At 45.1% G+C, this 20,314-nt stretch overlaps 1 protein-coding gene across 1 annotated transcript in view; it reads left to right on the top strand.

Annotated features, from left to right (window-relative positions):
- Positions 1–20,056, top strand: part of Abcd1 (ATP binding cassette subfamily D member 1) — a 31,422-nt gene extending 11,366 nt beyond the window's left edge. Inside the window, exons 3-10 of the mRNA XM_057759430.1 lie at positions 11,618–11,760; positions 11,843–12,011; positions 13,279–13,373; positions 16,082–16,227; positions 16,578–16,723; positions 18,322–18,406; positions 18,622–18,747; positions 18,834–20,056. Coding sequence (XP_057615413.1) covers positions 11,618–11,760; positions 11,843–12,011; positions 13,279–13,373; positions 16,082–16,227; positions 16,578–16,723; positions 18,322–18,406; positions 18,622–18,747; positions 18,834–19,053 — 1,130 coding nt within the window. The 3' untranslated portion in view covers positions 19,054–20,056. The remainder of the gene's footprint in view (positions 1–11,617; positions 11,761–11,842; positions 12,012–13,278; positions 13,374–16,081; positions 16,228–16,577; positions 16,724–18,321; positions 18,407–18,621; positions 18,748–18,833) is intronic.
- The last annotated feature ends 258 nt before the right edge of the window (positions 20,057–20,314 follow it).

Genomic DNA, 20,314 nt, shown 5'->3' with positions numbered 1-20,314 from the left:
CCCTCATTGTCCGCCATGTTCAGAGAGTCCTGTTTTATCCCATGCTTTTTCAGTCCCAGTCCAGCTGGCCTTGGTGAGCTCCCAATAGATCAGACCCACTGTATCAGTGGGTGGGTGCACCCCTCATGGTCCTGACTTCCTTGTTCATGTTCTCCCTCCTTCTGCTCCTCATTTGGACCTTGGGAGCTCAGTCCAGTGCTCCAATGTGGGTCTCTGTCTCTATCTCCATCCATCGCCAGATGAAGGTTCTATGGTGATATACAAGATATTCATCAGTATGGCTATAGGATAGGGCCATTTCAGGCTCTCACTCCTCAGCAGCCCAAGGACATAGCTGGGGACATCTCTCTGGACCCCTGGGAACCCCTCTAAAGTCAAGACTCTTGCCAACCCTAAAATGGCTCCCTTAATTAAGATATATACTTCCCTGCTCCCATATCTACCCTTCCTTTATCCCAACCATCCCATTCCCCCAAGCTCTCCCCATCCTCCCCTTCTCACTTTTCTCTCCCAATCTCCCCTTTCCCCCATCCCACCCCACCCCCCAGTTCCCAATTTTTGCCTAGCAATCTTGTCTACTTCCAATATCCAGGAGGAAACTATATGTTTTTCTTTGGGTCCACCTTCTTATTTAGCTTCTCTAGGATCGCGAATTATAGGTTCAATGTCCTTTATTTATGGCTAAAAACCAATTATGAGTGAGTACATCCCATGTTCATCTTTTTGGGTCTGGGTTACCTCACTCAGGATAGTGTTTTCTATTTCCATCCATTTGCATGCAAAATTCAAGAAGTCATTGTTTTTTACTGCTGAGTAGTACTCTAATATGTATATATTCCATACATTCTTCATCCATTCTTCCATTGAAGGGCATCTAGGTTGTTTCCAGGTTCTGGCTATTACAAACAATGCTGCTATGAACATAGTTGAGCATATACTTTTGTTGTATGATAGGGCATCTCTTGGGTACATTCCCAAGAGTGGTATTGCTGGGTCCTGGGGTAGGTTGATCCCAAATTTCCTGAGAAACTGCCACACTGCTTTCCAAAGTGGTTGCAGAAATTTGCATTCCCACCAGCAATGGATGAGTGTACCCCTTACTCCACATCCTCTCCAGCAAAGGCTATCTATCATTGGTGTTTTTGATTTTAGCCATTCTGACAGGTGTAAGATGGTATCTCAAAGTTGTCTTGATTTGCATTTCCCTGATCGCTAAGGAAGTTGAGCATGACCTTAAGTGTCTTTTGGCCATTTGAACTTCTGTTGAGAATTCTCTGTTCAGTTCAGTGCCCCATTATTTAATTGGGTTAATTAGCATTTTAAAGTCTAGTTTCTTGAGTTCTTTATATATTTTGGAGATCAGACCTTTGTCTGTTGCAGGGTTGGTGAAGATCTTCTCCCAGTCAGTGGGTTGCCTTTTTGTCGTAGTGACAGTGTCCTTTGCTTTACAGAAGCTTCTCAGTTTCAGGAGGTCCCATTTATTCAATGTTGCCCTTAATGTCTGTACTGCTGGGGTTATACGTAGGGAGTGGTCTCCTGTGCCCATGTGTTGTAGAGTACTTCCCACTTTCTCTTCTATCAGGTTCAGTGTTTTCAGACTGATATTGAGGTCTTTAATCCATTTGGACTTGAGTTTTGTGCATGGTGATAGATATGGATCTATTTTCATTCTTCTACAGGTTGACAACCAGTTCTGCCAGCACCATTTGTTGAAGATGCTCTCTTTCTTCCATTGTATACTTTTAGGTCCTTTATCGAAAATCAGGTGTTCATAGGTTTGTGGGTTAAAATCCGGGTCTTCTATTCAATTCCATTGGTTGACTTCTCTGTTTTTATGCCAATACCAAGCTGTTTTCAATACTGTAACTCTGTAATAGAGTTTGAAGTTAGGGGTGGTAATGCCTCCAGACGTTCCTTTATTGTATAAGATTGTTTTGGCTATCCTGGGTTTTTTGTTTTTCCATATAAAGTTGATTATTGTCCTCTCAAGGTCTGTGAAGAATTTTGATGGGATTTTGATGGGGATTGCATTGAATCTATAGATTGCTTTTGGGAGAATTGCCATTTTTACTATGTTGATTCTCAATCCAAGAGCAAGGGAGATCCTTCCATTATCTGGTATCCTCTTCAATTTCTTTCTTCAAAGACTTAAAATTCTTGTCAAATATATCTTTCACTTCCTTGGTCAGAGTTACCCCAAGGTATTTTATGCTATTTGTGGCTATCGTGAAAGGTGATGCTTCTCTGATTTCCCTCTCTGCATCCTTATCCTTAGTGTATAGGAGGGCAACTGATTTTTTAGAGTTGATCTTGTATCCTGCCACATTACTAAAGGTATTTATCAGCTGTAGGAGTTCTTTGGTAGAGTTTTTGGGGTCGCTTATGTACACTATCATATCATCTGCAAATAACGAAAGTTTAACTTTTTCCTTTCCAATTTGAATCCCCTTGATCCCCTTATGTTGTCTTATTGCTATTGCTAGAACTTCAAGCACTATATTGAAGAGGTATGGAGAGAGTGGGCAGCCTTGTCGTGTTCCTGATTTTAGTGGGATGGCTTTGAGTTTCTCTCCATTTAATTTGATGATAGCTGTCGGCTTGCTGTAAATAGCTTTTTGATGGAGGAAGGTCATTGGTTAAAAAATACACTGCTTGGCCCTCATAGGTTAGAACATAGGTGGGTGTAGTAAACAGAACAGAATGCTGGGAGGAAGAGGAAGTGAGCTCAGACGCCATGCTTTCCTCTCCTGGGCAGATGCAGGGCAGCTCCTCTGAGAGACAGACGCCATGCTCTCCTCTCCAGAGCAGATGCGATGAAACTGTGACCCAGGATGGATGTAGGCTAGAATCTTCCCGGTAAGCGCACCTTGGGGTGCTACACACATGAACAGAAATGGGTCAAGCAGTGTTTAAAAGAATACAGTTTGTGTGTTATTTTAGGGCATAAGCTAGCCAGGCTACCAGGAGCTGGGGCGGCAGGAACACAGCCCGCAGCTCCTCACTACAGAATGGCTCCCAATGTGTGGACAACTATATCCATAGAAAGCCTGAGAAAGCTTGGGAAAGAATAGAGTAAAGCATGTTTTCTTGGTAGCAGCAATTTCTTGGGTCTGCTCTGCTTGCTAGAGGCAAGCAAGCGCTCTCATCTAAGAGAGGCTTCCTGACTCAGCTTTAGCTGCAAAACCTGCAGCTCATTAAGAGGTCCTGCCATGAATACTTGAACGGTGTTGATGAAAAGCTGACTGCATGATTGTTTGTTTTCGGCCGTAGCAGGAAAAAAGTTGTGCTGTTTTAAAATGCCGGCTTTGTGGGCCATCCTGCCAGGGCAAACTCTGACTCTTTGAGGCAGGAGGTCAGCTACAGAGAGAGCATTTGAGTGTTGTAGCTTGTTTACTGGCAAGGACCTTAAAACGCCACAGAGTTGTGGTGATAAACATGGCTGCAGCCGGTACCTCCGCCATGAGGCTGGGAAGCTAAGGAATGGGCTGGATCTAGCTGGCAAAGCCACGGCTTTAATCCTACCCATATTGCTCAGTAATTAAAGGCTCGTGTGGTCAGAAAAAGAGAGATATACAGTAAAGAGAGATTCAAAGACAAAGAAAACCTTTAAATGATTTACAGTTGTTAAAAATATATGCAGGCTAAAAGTTAAAGTTCTTAAAAGTAAAATAAGGAAGAAAGAAAGTAGTTGGGTGTGGTAGTACACACCTTTAATCCCAACACTTTGGAGGCAGAGGGAGATTGACCTCTGTGACTTCAAGGTGTGGTAGCACATGCCTTTAATCCCAATGCCTGGGAGGCAGAGACAGGCAGATCTCTGAGAGTTCAAGGACAGCCTGGTCTAAAGAGTTATTCCAGGACGAAGATATACAGAAAACATAAAATAAAAGTAAAAGTAAACGAAATAGAGGTTAAAATAAAATAAAGCCCCACAAAGATGGAAAATACAATGAGAACCTTTTTTTTTTTTTTTTTTTTGTGGTTTTTCGAGACAGGGTTTCTCTGTGGTTTTGGAGCCTGTCCTGGAACTAGCTCTGTAGACCAGGCTGGTCACGAACTCACAGAGATCTGCCTGCCTCTGCCTCCCAAGTGCTGGGATTAAAGGCGTGCGCCACCACCGCCCGGCCTACAATGAGAATCTTGATACTATATGCTATTATGCTCTGTTTGAATTGTTTGAATGCTGAGGAAGGAGCAATAGCTGCTAAAAGATATTTGTTTATAAATGTTGCTGAACTAATCCAAGATAGATATTTTCAAAATACCTTGACTTCAGAATTTGGATCTAAGGATATGATACTTTGGAAAAGAGATTCTTCTTTTGTTTTCACAGAGAATGAGACTCTATGGATTGCTTCTTCGATCCCAATATGGTATGATAGACCACGCCCTCCCGAAGGGTTGCTGTGAACACCCTTAAAAAATTGCTTCGCTCAACTGCCAACTGAGATGAACCTAGCAGACAGGTTATCCCATAAAAGACCCGAATAACAGCGCCCCCATTCAGCAGGAAGCAGTTTGGAGAGAAAAAACTGCCCCCATGTTCCCATATATTGTTTATAAATGTTCTTTTACATTTAAAGGGGGAGATGATATAGATGTGAATAATTTGTATTGATATGAATCTTGGTTTACTGATATTAATTTAAGGTCAATTTTATTATTTGTATATGTATTTCTGATATTGATTAAGGTATTGTGATTGTGTAGTTCACTTAAAAATGTAATGTATTTAGGTTGTTAATGGATAATTATCAATAATAGTCAAGCTTGGGGCTGGAGAGATGGCTCAGCGGTTAAGAGCATTGCCTACTCTTCCAAAGGTCCTGAGTTCAATTCCCAGCAACCACATGGTGGCTCACAACCATCTGTAATGAGGTCTGGTGCCCTCTTCTGGCCTGTAGGCATACACACAGACAGAACATTGTATACATAATAAATAAATAAATATTTTAAAAAAATAATAGTCAAGCTTGTAGTCATGTTAGTTAGATTTTCTACATGTACATAGATATATTTTAGATAGACATTCTTCATATCTTTCAAAGATTATAGAATATGCCATTTTAAATGTTTTAATAACTTAGGACTTTTCATGACAATGAGACACTCTGCTCCTGGCAGCCCCAATCTACTTCAAGAAGAAGATGGGCATCGAAGAGGATCCTTATGGAGTTGGTTGGCCATTTGGGCAAGAAATGCTCTTGCCTGGACTATTGTATAAACTGGACACAAAGAACCCGCAGAGAGAGGACTGCTGAACTTGCCTAAAGGTGAGATGATTCTTTGGGGTTCCTGATTCATGAAAGAGTCTGCGAGACATTCTGCAGGACACAGCAGATAGTGACTTAACTGCCTTTGAAATTTCCTGCTTCATGGAAAAGTCTGCTGGATACTATGGACCTGTAGGCCGAAGATGGATGCCCCAGCGGTACAGAACTTTGGGTGACTGTCCAGGCAGTGAGATGTCTCTGTCATTTCTAGAGTTTTAGAAGTTGCTTATTTCTTGTTTGCTTAGGTATTATTGTATCTTTCTGGAGTCTTTAATGGAGTTGAAGAATAGTTAGTTATAGTTTTTCTTAGTTATGATAAAGATAAAATAGATGTAAATATTGTAATTTTTACTTGATAACTGTTTTGTTATATGTAATTTTGCTATGTTAAAGTTAAAGCCTTCCTTTTTTTTTTTGTTTAAACAGAAAAAGGGGAAATGATGGAGGAAGGTCATTGGTTAAAAAATAAAGAAACTGCTTGGCCCTCCTAGGTTAGAACATAGGTGGGTGGAGTAAACAGAACAGAATGCTGGGAGGAAGAGGAAGTGAGCTCAGATGCCATGCTCCCCTCTCCTGGGCAGATGCAGGGCAGCTCCTCTGAGAGACAGACGCCATGCTCTCCTCTCCAGAGCAGATGCGATGAAGCTCTGACCCAGGATGGACATAGGCTAGAATCTTCCCGGTAAGCGCATCTTGGGGTGCTACACACATGAACAGAAATGGGTCAAGTAGTGTTTAAAAGAATACAGTTTGTGTGTTGTTATTTTGGGGCATAAGCTAGCCAGGCTACCAGGAGCTGGGGTGGCAGGAACACAGCCCACAGCTCCTCACTACAGCTTTTATTATATTTAGGTATGACCCTTGTATCCCTAATCTCTCCAAGACCTTTATCATAAAGGGGTGTTGGATTTGGTCAAGTGTTTTTTCAGCATCTAATGAAATGATCATATGGGTTTTTTCTTTCAGTTTATTTATATGATGGATTACATTGATAGATTTGCGTATGTTGAACCCACCCTGCATCTCTGGGGTGAAGCCTACTTGATCATAATGGATAATTTTTCTTTTTCTTTTTTTTTTTTTTTTTTTTTTTTTTGGTTTTTCGAGACAGGGTTTCTCTGTAGCTTTGGTGCTCGTCCCGGAACTAGCTCTTGTAGACCAGGCTGGCCTCGAACTCCCAGAGATCCACCTGCCTCTGCCTCCCAAGTGCTAGGATTAAAGGCGTGCGCCACCACCGCCCGGCTATAATGGATAATTTTTCTAATGTGTTCTTGGATTCGGTTTGCCAGTATTTTGTTGAGAATTTTTGCGTCGATGTTCATGAGTGAGAGAGGCCTGTAATTCTCTTTCTTGGTTGGGTTTTTGTGTGGTTTTGGTATCAGGGTAACTGTAGCTTCATAAAAGGAATTTGGCAATGACTCTTCTTTTTCTATATTGTGAAATACATTAAGGAGTATAGGTATTAGCTCTTCTTGGAAGTTCTGATAGAATTCTGTATTGAAACCATCTGGTCCTGGGTTTTTTTTGGAAGGGAGGTTTTTGAGAATAGTTTCTAATTCTTCGCGACTAACAGGTCTATTTAGATTGTTCACCTGGTCCTGGTTTAACTTTGGTATATGGTACTTATCTAAGACAGGAGTGATTCTTGTAACAAATCAGAGATGTCTGTTGACAGGAGGTTAAAGACCACAGAGTAGGATGTGAGATGGAGAATGGGGGAGACAGCAAGGTCAAGAGGAGAAAAGTCACACTTAAGAAACAAAGCTCAGAAAGAGGGATTGATATGGTACCCAACAGAAAGTAGAGGCATTCTAGATGATAGGAGGTACTTAAGCTAAGAAATGAAACTCAATGCTTGGTGGCTCATTTTTTTCATTATGTGTATGTGGGGGCGAGTATGTACATGTGAGTGCAGATGCCTTTGGAGGCCAGAAGCACTGAATCCCCTGGAGCAGGAATGACAGGCAGTTGGAAGCTAGCTGACATGAGTTTTGGGATTCATACTTAGATCCTCTGCTTTTAACCACTGAGTTGTCTCTCCAGCTCCTGTTCTTCTCTCTCTTTCTCTCTCTCTCTTTCTTTTTGTTTTGTTTTTTAAACATGATTGCTCTGTAGCTTTGGAGCCAGTCCTAGAACTAGCTCTTATAGCCCAGGCTGGCCTCGAACTCACAGAGATCTGCCTGCCTCTGCCTCCCGAGTGCTGGGATTAAAGGCGTGCACCACCACTGCCCGACTTTAGCTCCTTTTCTTAATACATGTTACTGAGATGTGATGAACAGACCATACAATTCAGCCTTTTAAAAAATATACCTCAGCTGGGCGGTGGTGGATCTCTATGAGTTCAAGGTCAGCCTGGTCTAAAAAAGCTACAAAGCTACAGAGTAATCCTGTCTCGAAAAACCAAAAAAAAAAAAAAAAAAAAAAAATACACACACACACCTCAAGTCAAGTGATGATATATATCAGGTTTTTTTTTTTAAACAATTGTGCAATCATCACCACTATCTAAGTCCAGAACATTTTGATTACCTCTAAAGGAAATTCCATATCCATTATCAGTCACTCCTAATCCTCAATCAATTCCTGGCACCCTCTAATCTGCCTTCTATCTCTATAAATTTGCTTATTCCAGACATCACATAAAAATGGAATCATATGATATATGACCTTTGCTATCTGGCTTCTTTCAGTGAGCATAATTGTTTCAAGGTTCATCTATGTTGGAAGTGAACCAGGCCTTCGTTCCCTCTTATGACTGACTAATATTTCATTGTACACATATACCACAATTTCTTTTCTCTCTGTTTGTAACACCCGATTCTGTGTTACACCCTCGGTACAGTTCGCGCGCCACTGTACTGTACGCGAGTCAGGCAAGGGCCTGGAGATTGAAAGAACACACAAAGAGACCTAGGTCATTCGAAAGGAGATCAGCCGAATGCCTGCTGTTTATTCAGACTTGGGGAAGTCCTTAAGTACCTAGCTGCTCCACAAGGACCCCTGCCCAGGCAGTTGGGAAATTACCATATTAACAATGGAGTCAATGCCCAAGGGCTAACCACCAGGCGGGGCAGGGAGAGCACGGAATCAAACAGGATGCTTAGTTAGCTGACCAGAAACTGTCCCCGCGAATGCACCCCAGGTATAAGGCAGACCAGGGCCCTACATCTGTTCTTTTGAGACAGACATGTGCCATTACATCTGGCCTGTTATAATTGTTTTTAACTATATATTCATTGTGTGTAGCAAAAATTTCATAACAGTATGTTTGCTTGTTTGTTTTTCTTTTTTTCTTTCTTTTTTGTTTGTTTTTCAAGACAGGGTTTCTGTGTGTAGCTTTGGTGCCTTTCCTGGAATTCACTCTGCAACCCAGGCTGGCTTTGAACTCACAAAGATCTACCTGTTTCAGCCTCCCAAGTGCTGGGATTACAGGCGTGCACCACCACCACTGCCTGGCTTTTTTTTTGTTGTTGTTTTTTGTTTTTTGTTTGTTTTTTTTGTTTGTTTGTTTTTTTGAGACAGGGTTTCTCTGTAGCTTTGGAGCCTGTCCTGGAACTCCCTTTGTAGACCAGGCTGGCCTCGAACTCACAGAGATCCGCCTGCCTCTGCCTCCCGAGTGCTGGGATTAAAGGCGTGCGCCACCACCGCCCAGCTTTGTTTGTTTTTTTAAGACAGGGTCTGACTATGTAGCTCTGGCTGTCCTAGAACTCAATATATAGAGCGGGTTAGCCTCTGCCTCCCAAATGCTAGGATAAAAGGCATGCACCAACTACTATGTTCAGCTTTCTTTCTTATTCTGTTTGTTTGGTTTTTGAGACAGAGTTTCTCTGGGTAGGTTTTGGAGCCTGTCCTGGAATTTGCTCTGTATACCAGGCTGGCCTCAAACTCAGAGATCCTCCTGCTTCTGCCTCCTGAATGCTGGGATTAAAGGTGTGAGCTATCACTGCGCAGCTACACTCAGCTTAGTATGATGATCTCCAGTTCTATCCATTTTCTTTATGGCTAAATAAAACTCCATTGTGTATAATGTATCACATTTTCATTATTCATCTATTGATGGGCATCTAGGCTGGTTGCATTTCTTTGCTATTGTGAATAGCGTAGCAATAAACATGGATATGCAAGTATTTCTGTTTTAGGACTAAGAGTCCTTTAGGTGTTTGTCCAGGAATGGTATACATAGGTCATATGGAAGTTCTATTTTCAGTTTTTTGAGGATCCTCCACAGTGATTGACATAGCAGCTCTACCCATTTACATTCCTGCACAAACAAAAAAAGAGGTTCACCTTTCCATACATCTTCCCAGCATTTCTTATCATTTCTTTTTTTATTTATTTTTGGTTTTTGAATTTGCACTATAGATCAGGTCTATATTCCTAGGCCCTATGGTAATTCACTGTTTAGCTTTGTAAGGAACTGCCAAGTACTTTTTCATTTTATCTCCTCCCAGACATGGGTGGGGGTCCCACTTCTCTCCTGACCAATGTCTGCTCTTACCTCCCTTTGTTCCAGCTTCCCTGATTAGGATGACATTTATTTATTTATTATGGTAGTAAGATGGGAAAGTACACATGTTACTACACACGTATAGAGGTCAGAAGATAACTTTTTGGAGTTAGGTACTGTACAGATCCTGGGGATCAAACTCAGGTCATCAGGCTTGGTGGCAAGCATCTTTACTAGCTGAGCCACCTCACCAACCCACCTTATTGCTCTTTATGTATCTTTGATATTTTTGAGAAAATGTTTTACACTATATAGCTCAGGTTGGCCCTGAACTTGTGGCAGTCATCCTCCCTCAGCCTTCAGAGAACTGAGATTATAGGTGTGACTACCACACCTGGCATATATAGCTTTGTGAACTCAAGATCCTCCTGCCTCAGAGATAAAGGAGAGATACAATAATAATTTGGAGAAATGAATAAGTGTGATTGACCCCATGCAATATTACATATGATAACCTCATATAAGTCCCTAATTTTATTTTATTTATTTATTTTATTATTATTATTATTTTTTTTTTTGGTTTTTTGAGACAAGGTTTCTCTGTGGTTTTGGTTCCTGTCCTGGAACTAGCTCTTGTAGACTAGGCTGGTCTCGAACTCACAGAGATCCGCCTGCCTCTGCCTCCCGAGTGCTGGGATTAAAGGCGTGCGCCACCACCGCCCGGCTAAGTCCTTAATTTTAGGTTCTTTAAAACACCTTTCATCACTGCTAAAACTAGTTAAGATGACAATGATGTTTCTTGTGATTCTTGGGTTTTGTAATTTTCCTTGATTTGTCATGATTTGCTTGCTTATTATTATTTCAGACACTTCAATTATTTGGCAATTACCCAAATCCCTGTCTTAAACCTTATTGTTGAGTGCTTTACATTTTCATTATTTTTATCTAGATGTAAATCTCTCTGCACCTTAAAACTTACCAATAATCCAATGATTTGTCTCTCCCACTCAGGAGTCAATTTATAACTAACCCCAGTGAACCCAGTGATTGTTTTTTTTTTTTTTTTTTTTTTTTTTTTGGTTTTTCGAGTCAGGGTTTCTCTGTGGTTTTGGAGCCTGTCCTGGAACTAGCTCTTGTAGACCAGGCTGGTCTCGAACTCACAGAGATCCGCCTGCCTCTGCCTCCCAAGTGCTGGGATTAAAGGCGTGCGCCACCACCGCCCGGCTTCCAGTGATTCTTTTATCTGTTCTCTTTTTTACCTGGATTGATAGCTACAAGAATAAATTTAAAATATTCTCTGAAAAAAAAATCCTCCTGCCTCCACAACCCAGATGCTAAGTTGCTCTGGGCTAAGAAAAGTTTTTTTTTGTTTGTTTGTTTTTTTTTTTTCTAGATAGGATTTCTCTGTAGCTTTGGAGCCTGTCCTGGAACTAGCTCTTGTAGACCAGGCTGGTATCGAACTCACAGAGATCCACCTGCCTCTGCCTCCAGAGTGCTGGGATTAAAGGCGTGTGCCACCACCGCCCGGCTCTAAGGAAAGTTTTAGAGGACTATACCTTTACTAGCCATGTGGTTTACAAGTAAGTATTCTTTCCCAGTCTGTATGTTGCCTTTGCCCTTTGCTGATGATGTCCCACAGTGTTCAAAATATTTATTTTGAAGTTCAGGTTGATCTGCTTTTCTTTTATTCCTTGTGTTTCTAGTCTCATAGCCAAGAAATAAAATCCAAGAGCAAGTTTTACCCATTTTCTCCTTTAAGTCAGTTTTCATTTATGCTGTGAGAACATATGTGCTTCTCTTACATCTGCCTGTCATAACATGGTATGCACAATGCTTATCTTTCCATGGTGGGCCTTGACTTTCCACTGTCTGTTCTGCCCCCAACCTTGGCTTGTAGACTCAGAAGCCATGAAGAAGGCAGCCTTAGAAATGAAGGAGGAGGAGCTGGTCAGTGAGCGCACAGAAGCCTTCACCATTGCCCGAAACCTCCTCACAGCTGCTGCAGATGCCACTGAGAGGATCATGTCATCCTACAAGGAGGTAACCCCAGTGTAGCTGCCACCCTGCCCACTTTCCCATTCCCAAACTGGTTGGGGTTGAGCCCATGTCACCCTCCTTATAGGTGACAGAGCTGGCTGGCTACACAGCCAGGGTGTACGAGATGTTCCAGGTTTTTGAAGATGTCCAACACTGTCGTTTTAAGAGGACTGGGGATCTAGAGGAGGCTCAGGCTAGGCCTGGGGCCATGGTACGGTCTGGTGTCCGTGTAGAGGGGCCCTTGAAGATTCAAGGTAAGGTACCCTCTGTGTAAAGTGCTTCCTCTGCCTTCCTACCCATTGCTTTGTCTCTTCACATTACTACCCCAACATTCAAGCAGTCCTGTATACCCTGTCTCATCCACTTAGCACTCATTGCCAGAAAGGTCATTGAAGACTAAGTCACTTGGGAGGGGACTGGCCCAGCAGCCTGCCTTCTCCAACCACTGACCACCAGTTCAGCTGCTGACACACCCTCCCAAGAGTGTTGGTTTGGATTACCAGTTAAGACAGAGGGGGTTCTGGACTCTCAATACTGGATATCACACACCCACACAAGACAAACAGATAAATCAAGGCAGTGAGTGAGGGACAGGGATGTAGTTCAGTGGTAGAGTACTTGCCTAACATGTATGAGACCTTGGGTTCATTTCCCAGCATTGCAATAAAAAAAAAAGGCATTGCATGGCTGGGAATATAGCTCCATGTTTGCCTAGCATACACAAGGCCCTCAATTCAATCCCTACTGCCACATAAAGCACACATGATAGTGTCAAGGTCAGCATTCTGTCTAAATAAATGAATAAGTAAATAACTAAAATATTTACATTCATAAGTGAGGGCTAATGCCTGTAATCCCAGTACTTGGGAGACTGAGGCAGGATTGCTGCATATTCAAGGCCAGTGAGGGCTATAGTATAAGACCCTGTTTCAAAAAGAAACAAAAGAAAAAGAAAGTCAAGGCAAAGCACAAGCACAAAAGAAAGTCCACCCAGCTGCCAATTCACAGGAGTCAGGGCACTGCAGCAGAGGAGCCCAGGCATTGAAACTCATCTTACAATATTGCCAAGAGAAGTTGTCACAGGGCAAGACTACCCACTCAAGCTGGGCAGTGGAGGCAGAGGCAGGCGGATCTCCGTGAGTTCGAGACCAGCCTGGTCTACAAGAGCTAGTTCCAGGACAGGCTCCAAAGCTACAGAGAAACCCTGTCTCAAAAAAACAAAAACAAAAAACAAAAAAAAAAAAAAAGAAGAAGAAGAAAAGAAAAAGAAAAGAAAAAACTACCCATTCAATGCCTTGGAACCCAAAAGGAGGCAACTGAAGGCATACTACTTGACTCTGGGGTTATTAACTTGTTGAAAAATCTCTGTTTTTCCATGGGCCCTGGATCACACCATTCTATTTAAGAACCCAGGGCCTACTGTTGAGGTAGATTAAGTCTGTGCCAAGGGAGAAGGGATGAGCATCAGGGCATAGGAAAGCAGAAAAATGCTGTGTTCCTATCCTTCCATGTTCTCTACAGGCCAAGTGGTGGATGTGGAGCAGGGGATCATCTGTGAGAACATCCCTATCATCACACCCACAGGAGAGGTGGTGGTGGCCAGCCTCAACATCAGGGTAGGTCAAGTGGAGGAGCATACCCAACTTGAAGTACTAACCAGTCTAAGCCAAGTAGCTGGGGACAGGTTATCTGACCACCTGCATCTGTGAACTGTAGCCCTTGGCATATTACTTAGCTATCAGTGGGTGGTGTTGTTCTCGGGTCTGCGTGGAAGATGGGCCAAGGTCAAGAGAGACCAACCCGACTCTGATCTTGAGTTCTGAAGTAATAGCAGGGGGAGTGCTGATAGAAGACACTAACAATTACCAGGATTGTCCAAGGGTTACCAAAGTGTTTCTGGTTTGATCATTTGCTCTTCCCACAAGGCTTCCCTGAACTCTGAGCTATTAGAAACCAAAGATAAATCAGAGAGTGGGCTGCCCTCAAAAATTACCCACTGCTTGGTATGGTGGTGCACACCTTTAATCCCAGCACTCAGAAGGCAGAGGCAGGAGGATCTCTGAGTTTGAGGCCAGCCTGGGCTACAGAGTGAGTTCTAAGAGTTTTTAGGCAGGTGGTGATGGCACACACCTTTAATCCTGCACTCAGGAGACAGAGGCAGGCAGATCTCTGTGAGTTCAAGACCAGCCTGGTCTACAGAGTGAGTTCCAGGAAAGGCTCCAAAGCTACAGAGAAACCTTGTCTTGAAAAACAAAAAAATAAAAAATAAAATAAAATAAAAATAAGAGCCACCAAGGGGTGATAATCATTTCATGAGAGGAAGCCCAGTAAAGCTTTTCCTCAAAGCATAGGTAGGCACAACTGGAGTTAGAGGCTGAGAGACAAAGGGACCTGGGCCTGCCTTGTCCCAACAAGGAAGGAAGCTGGAAAGATGCAAGAGGAAGTGGAATATCAGCTCTTGACCTTCACTGAGGAGTTGAGCCTGAAGAAGAAGAGCAAGATCCTAGAAAGCCAGTTGAGGCAGTGTACAGAATATGTCTCTTCTCTACACAGTATAACATAGTGGTGTGGTCCCTGATGGACCCGAGGTAGGTAGTTTCCTGGTGCCCAAAAATCCAAAATGCTGCAGCCTGTGTGAGCAGATTGCACCTGGGTTGAGAACAAGGCTGCCAAGGAATCTGGTGGAAGAGTGGGGCAGAACCAAGTGCCTATGCTGGTGAGTGTCCTGGGGCCTAAACAAGCCCCTTGGACTGAACAGCACTATCACCAGAAATGGACTCCTTCCATATTCTGGAGGTCAGAAGTCTAGCTTCAAGGGGTAAGATGGTTCCTTCTTGGAGGGAATGTGCACCCCAGGCCTTGCCTGACTTCTGGTTTAGACAGTCCTTAATATTCCTGGGTTTCTGCTGTATCTCCCTACTCTCTGCCTCTATCCCACACACATACACACCCCTCTGTGTGTGTCTATTTGAATCTTACCTTTTGTAAGGACTCCAGCCATGTTGGATTTAGCGCACTCCCCTCCAGTGTGCCTTAGTGTCCATTTAGCTAATTTCATGTGCAATGCAGTTTCCACTCTGAGACAGTAGGACATAGGACTTCAGATAAATCCAGGGTGCACAGGTCAACCTATCACATTGCTCAAGGTAAATCAAAGGCCAGAACCTGGATCGTCCTGGGAGCCCTGTGCTGCAACACCCTTATCACTTGCAGATAAGGAAATGCCCACACTGAAAGAAGGAAGGGACTGAGGATGGTAGTGCTGGGGATGGCCATGCCACGTCTGCTGTGCAGTGCTATGTCTCCTTTGTGACGCAGTCTCTCTGCCTAGCTAGCAGTGGCACTAAATGAACTAACCCTCCTTCCTGCCACAGCTGCCAGCACTCCATTGCTCAGCTACTCTGGGGCCTAAAGTCCAATAAGGCCCCTGTGTTTGGCCTTAGGGGACAGAACCAAGTCTTGTCCATTCCTCTATATGCTAGACCTGGCATTCAACTGAGGCTCTGCATACTGAACCCCATCTCTGTTGCCTTACAGTCACTTGCCAAGAAATCAAGAATGGCTGGGTGGCTAGGATTGGTGGCTCACGCCTTTAATCCCAGCACTTGGGAGGCAGAGACAGATGGATCTCAGTGAGTTCTAGGCCAGCCTGATCTACAGAGTGAGTTCCTGGACAGGCTCCAAAGCTTCAGAGACACCCTGTCTCAAAAACAAAAACAACTCTGTGAGTTCGAGGCCAGCCTGGTCTACAAAGGGAGTTCCAGGACAGGCTCCAAAGCTACAGAGAAACCCTGTCTCGAAAAACCAAAAAAAAAAAAAAAAAAAAAAAAAAAAAAAAAGAATGGGCCTGGTAACACACACTTAAAATCCTTGCCCAAGGCAGGAAGACTGAGTTTCAGACCAGCCTAGGCAACAGCAAGACCCTTCCCACCTGCCAGCCTTGTATAGTAAAGGAAACTAGCTTGCTTTTCTTCATTCCTATCTTGCTTCCTTCCTTCCTTCCTTTCTTTTTTGAGACAGGATCTGGTGTAGCTCAAGTTGGCCTTGAACTTATTGTGTAGCCAAGGATTTAAGTTGAATTGAACTTGAACTTATGATCTTCCTGTCCTATCTTTCAAGTTCTGGCATTACAAGCATACATGGTTTATATGGTACTGAAGATTGAACCCATGGTCTGTGTATGCTCAGCAAGCACCCTGCCAACTGAGCTGCATCCCCATCCCAGATGTGGAAAGTTTTATGAGACTGGGAAGGAGGCCACAGTGATTCCAGGTATGGGGAAAGAGACTGAAGCTCTGGATGCCATGCCCTGATTCTTCCACAGGTGGAAGAAGGCATGCACTTGCTCATCACAGGCCCCAATGGCTGCGGCAAGAGCTCGCTGTTCCGAATCCTGGGTGGACTCTGGCCCACATACAGTGGTGTACTCTATAAGCCCCCACCCCAGCGCATGTTCTATATCCCTCAGAGGTGAGTTAACCCATTTTCTGTGTCTTCCCCCACCTTTTCCCATCTGTGCAGTGGGAGAGTACACTTCTCAGGAGAGGATGCCAAGATATTACACCAAATCCCAATAATCATCTAGTCCTGTCCATTTCAGATTGGGATGGTGGGTCTTACACTCATGTCCACAAATAAGGATGATACACATACTTGTGTCCATGCACACATGTGAATATATGGACATGTTAGCTGGGCAAGTGCCTGGGTGTGGTATGTCAGCGGTTGAAAAGCTCTGTGACCAGGGCCACTCTGGACGCACAGGGCACTACTGGGAAACAGGGCTACCTTGCCCTAGTGGACATGCAGCTTTCCCATAGGCCATACATGTCTGTGGGCTCCCTGCGCGACCAAGTGATCTATCCCGATTCTGCGGAGGATATGCGGAGGAAGGGTTGTTCGGAGCAGCAACTGGAAGCCATCTTGGGCATCGTACATCTTCGCCATATCCTGCAACGGGAGGGAGGTAGGGGCAGGGCATGGGGTTACACACCAGTCACCCTTTGTCCTGAGACTTTAATGGGAACCTGTTGCCAACCTACCTCTGGCCTCTTCCCCTAATCCCAGGGGACAAGAGTTACCTCACAAAGTTCCTGCCAGGGAGGAAGGGTAAACAGGTTGCTTGGGTGCCAAAAAAGGAGATTTGTAGCAGAGCACTCGCCTCATTGGTTACCTAGAGACCCTCTGTCAAAGAAAAAGAGCAACAACAACAACCTAGGACCTAGGACGGTTACCTTGTTGGGGAGCTAGATGGCAACAGGACAGGCTGCAACTGGGGCTTGAGATACAAAGATATTGGCTGCCTCTGTGAGGTACTGGAAGCTCTGAGGCTTTAAGTAACCAACTAACAGAGAAGTTTTCCATTTGAGCAAGCTGACCCTTCTGTGGGTAGGGTAAAATGACCGGCCAGGTATATGCTTCCTTGCACAGAGGCTTGGGATGTGAATGGAGAGCAGAACCAATGGGTGACTCTGAGGAAAGCCCCAAGAGGGAGAGACAAATGGCAAGAGAAAGTGTTTTTGAGAAGAGAAAGCTTATTGAGGGACATCTCTATAGTGCCCTGTGGTTGCCTTGAATGACTACTACCTGTGGCCAAGTATTGCAACACCTTAGCATTGAATTCAACTCTGAATAACAGTACCATGCTATTCCCCATAGGCTGTAGGATGGAGGAAGTGGTGACGGACAAAGACAAAGGATATTTACCTTGGTAGTACATGTATGACAGTGGCTAGAATTAGCACCTTGGTTACCCTTCACAAGAGGGCAAAGCTAAAATGTTCCACATGCCCTAAAGAAACATAGGATGGATGACAGGAGAGGAGATGTCACTTCTCCCACTCAGTCCTGCCACATCACCCTCCTCACATGCTCACTCAGTCCTCTATGCCAGCTTAGTGGCATCAGTCCATGAGTTGTGGCCCAATTCTTCTAGTGAGGGGCCTCTGTTCTGAGGAGAATACTCTAACATCTCTGGGGCTCTTTGCCCTCAACATCTGCTGTCTGCGGAGGGCAGTGTTGGCAGGTTCTTTATTGGCAACCCATTTCCTGGGGCTGCCATGACTAAGTACCATGGACTCACAGGCTTCAACAGAGACCTTTGTTTTCTGGCATTCTGGAGATATATTTGGGTGTGGCAAAGCCAGCTCCTTCAGAGGCTATGAGGAAGGACACACTAAGGGACTCTGATCAGCTGATAGCCAGCCAGCTTCTTACTGTGTGTCTTCACATCATCTTTCCTCTGTACATGTCTCTGTGTTTAGATGTCCATTTTCTATAAAGGCAACAGTTGCACTGGGTTAGGGTCTACCCTCTTGACCTCAATCTGAGCACAGTTGAAAAGACCCTCTCTCCAAATCCTGCTGGGGAGACAGTACTTGTTCCAGATAGTTCAGTTATTAGCATTATAGGCAGATGAGGACGCAGAGCAGAAGTCTGCAGGTGGACAAGTTCAGCCAGGATCAAATGTGCTCTGGCTTTTCATCAGCCTCATGCAACCCTGCTCCTACCCTGACTCCCACTGGGTATGTGTGAATTGAGCTGAGCCCCTCACCTCTTGCCCAGGTTGGGAGGCTGTGTGTGACTGGAAGGATGTCCTGTCTGGAGGTGAGAAACAGAGGATCGGCATGGCCCGCATGTTCTACCACAGGTGAGCACTACAGTGCCTTTCATGGACATTCAGTGATTTGGAACCAGGAGAGGGAAAATGGGAGCTCCCAGTAGGAGGAAGATAACTGCATGGAGGAGCCTCGACCCTCCTTCCAGTACAACAGGGCCACGGTTCACAAGTGGCTAGCCACAGGCAGGAAGTTGGACACTGGTGGGTAATCCACAGCTTTCCTCTTCACCCATTCCCACCCTAAGGCCAAAGTACGCCCTCCTGGATGAGTGCACTAGTGCTGTGAGCATTGATGTGGAAGGCAAGATCTTCCAAGCAGCCAAAGATGCTGGTATCGCCCTACTGTCCATCACTCATCGGCCCTCCCTATGGTAGGTGTTCTTGGAGTTATGGGTGGGGCTGCCTGCCACCTGAGCTGGGAAAGCAGCTGTGACAGCCTTCCATCTCTCCTGTTCAGGAAGTACCACACACACTTGCTGCAGTTTGATGGGGAGGGAGGATGGAAGTTTGAAAAGCTGGACTCTGCAACCCGCCTGAGCCTGACTGAGGAGAAGCAGCGCCTGGAGCAGCAGCTGGCAGGCATCCCCAAGATGCAGGGGCGCCTTCAGGAGCTCCGCCAAATCCTTGGCGAGGCTGCAGCCCCAGTTCAGTCCTTGGTCCCAGGTGTCCCCACTTGACTGGGGACCTTGTCCCCAGTCCCCACCCTTCTTCAGGCTCTCGGATCATATGAAGGAAATTGCAGTTCCCACCCTCCTCTCACTGCCCTGCATGCCTTCCCTGTCCCAAGCCTCCTAACCAATTGCCTGCCTTCCCTGAAGACCCCACTCTTGAGCAAGTCGATATGAATGAGGACACTCTGCTTCTTCTTGCCCCCATCTTGCCTTCACCATGAGGTCTGCTCCATGAACTGTGCCATGATAAGGCAATGTGTCCTTTACTTTTCTTTAGGAAGGGGTGGAGGGTTTGGAAGGCCCCAGTTCTGACCCTTCACCAGTATGCCTGAGCCATAGGAAGTAAACAGGAGCTGTCCCCTATTGCCAGCAGCCAGAATGTGTGGCAAGTCTGGTAGTTGTGAGCCACATCCCTCCTGAAACCCAAGTCCTCATTGTTCTTTTAATCCATCCCTTTGTTGTCATCCCCTAGGGTGGACAGCCAAAGCCCCTGTCCCACAGGACACCCCTCCCAGCCATGGAAACAGCCGGATGGGACATAGGACCAGACAGGGCCCAAAGCATGCCCTTCCCCATGGTAACCCCCAGAAGGGCATAGTGTTCCTTCTGAGCCATGAGAAAAATGGAACCCTGGCCTTCCCACTCCTCTGCCTTCTACAACCTAATTTATTGAACTCCCAGTTTATAGCTGTCTGAATTGCCAACGTGAGCACCCTGCCAGCACAGGAGGTAACTGGGTGGTTCCTTCAGTCTGCCCAGCCTCTGGTGCCAAACCTGACCCCTCACCAGCCTATACTGCCAGTTGCCACTGGGGGTGCCCTCTGCCGGCTAGGCAGGAGTGAGGGCACAATGTTCCCAGCTCAGTGCCAAAGATGGGTCATAGGAGGTGCTGTGTCTGTTAAGCCGGCCCTCAACAAGTGGGATACCCCCACACACACTGCCACTGTGTGCCTTTCCTGGGCCCTCAGCCCTGTAACTGGGTGCCCCCTCGGTCCTCTCAAGTAAAAACCTCTGGAAAGTACACTCCTGCCTCCTGGACTTGGTGTCTGGTAGAAGTTCTAAGGGAGTAAGCTGGGCATGGTGGTGTATACCTTAACCCTGTACTTGGGAATTAGAGGCAGGTGGATTTCTGAGTTCAAGGCCAGCCAGGTCCACATAATGAGTTCCAGGACAGCCAGGGTTACATAGAGAGACCCTGTCTCACGAAACAAGCCCCAGCCCTCAGGAGACAAAGGCAGACAGATCTCTGTAAGTTGAAGGCCAGCCT

Source organism: Chionomys nivalis, chromosome X, assembly GCF_950005125.1.
Source record: "Chionomys nivalis chromosome X, mChiNiv1.1, whole genome shotgun sequence".
Lineage (NCBI taxonomy): Eukaryota > Metazoa > Chordata > Mammalia > Rodentia > Cricetidae > Chionomys > Chionomys nivalis.
This window is presented reverse-complemented; position numbering and strand designations above follow the sequence as displayed.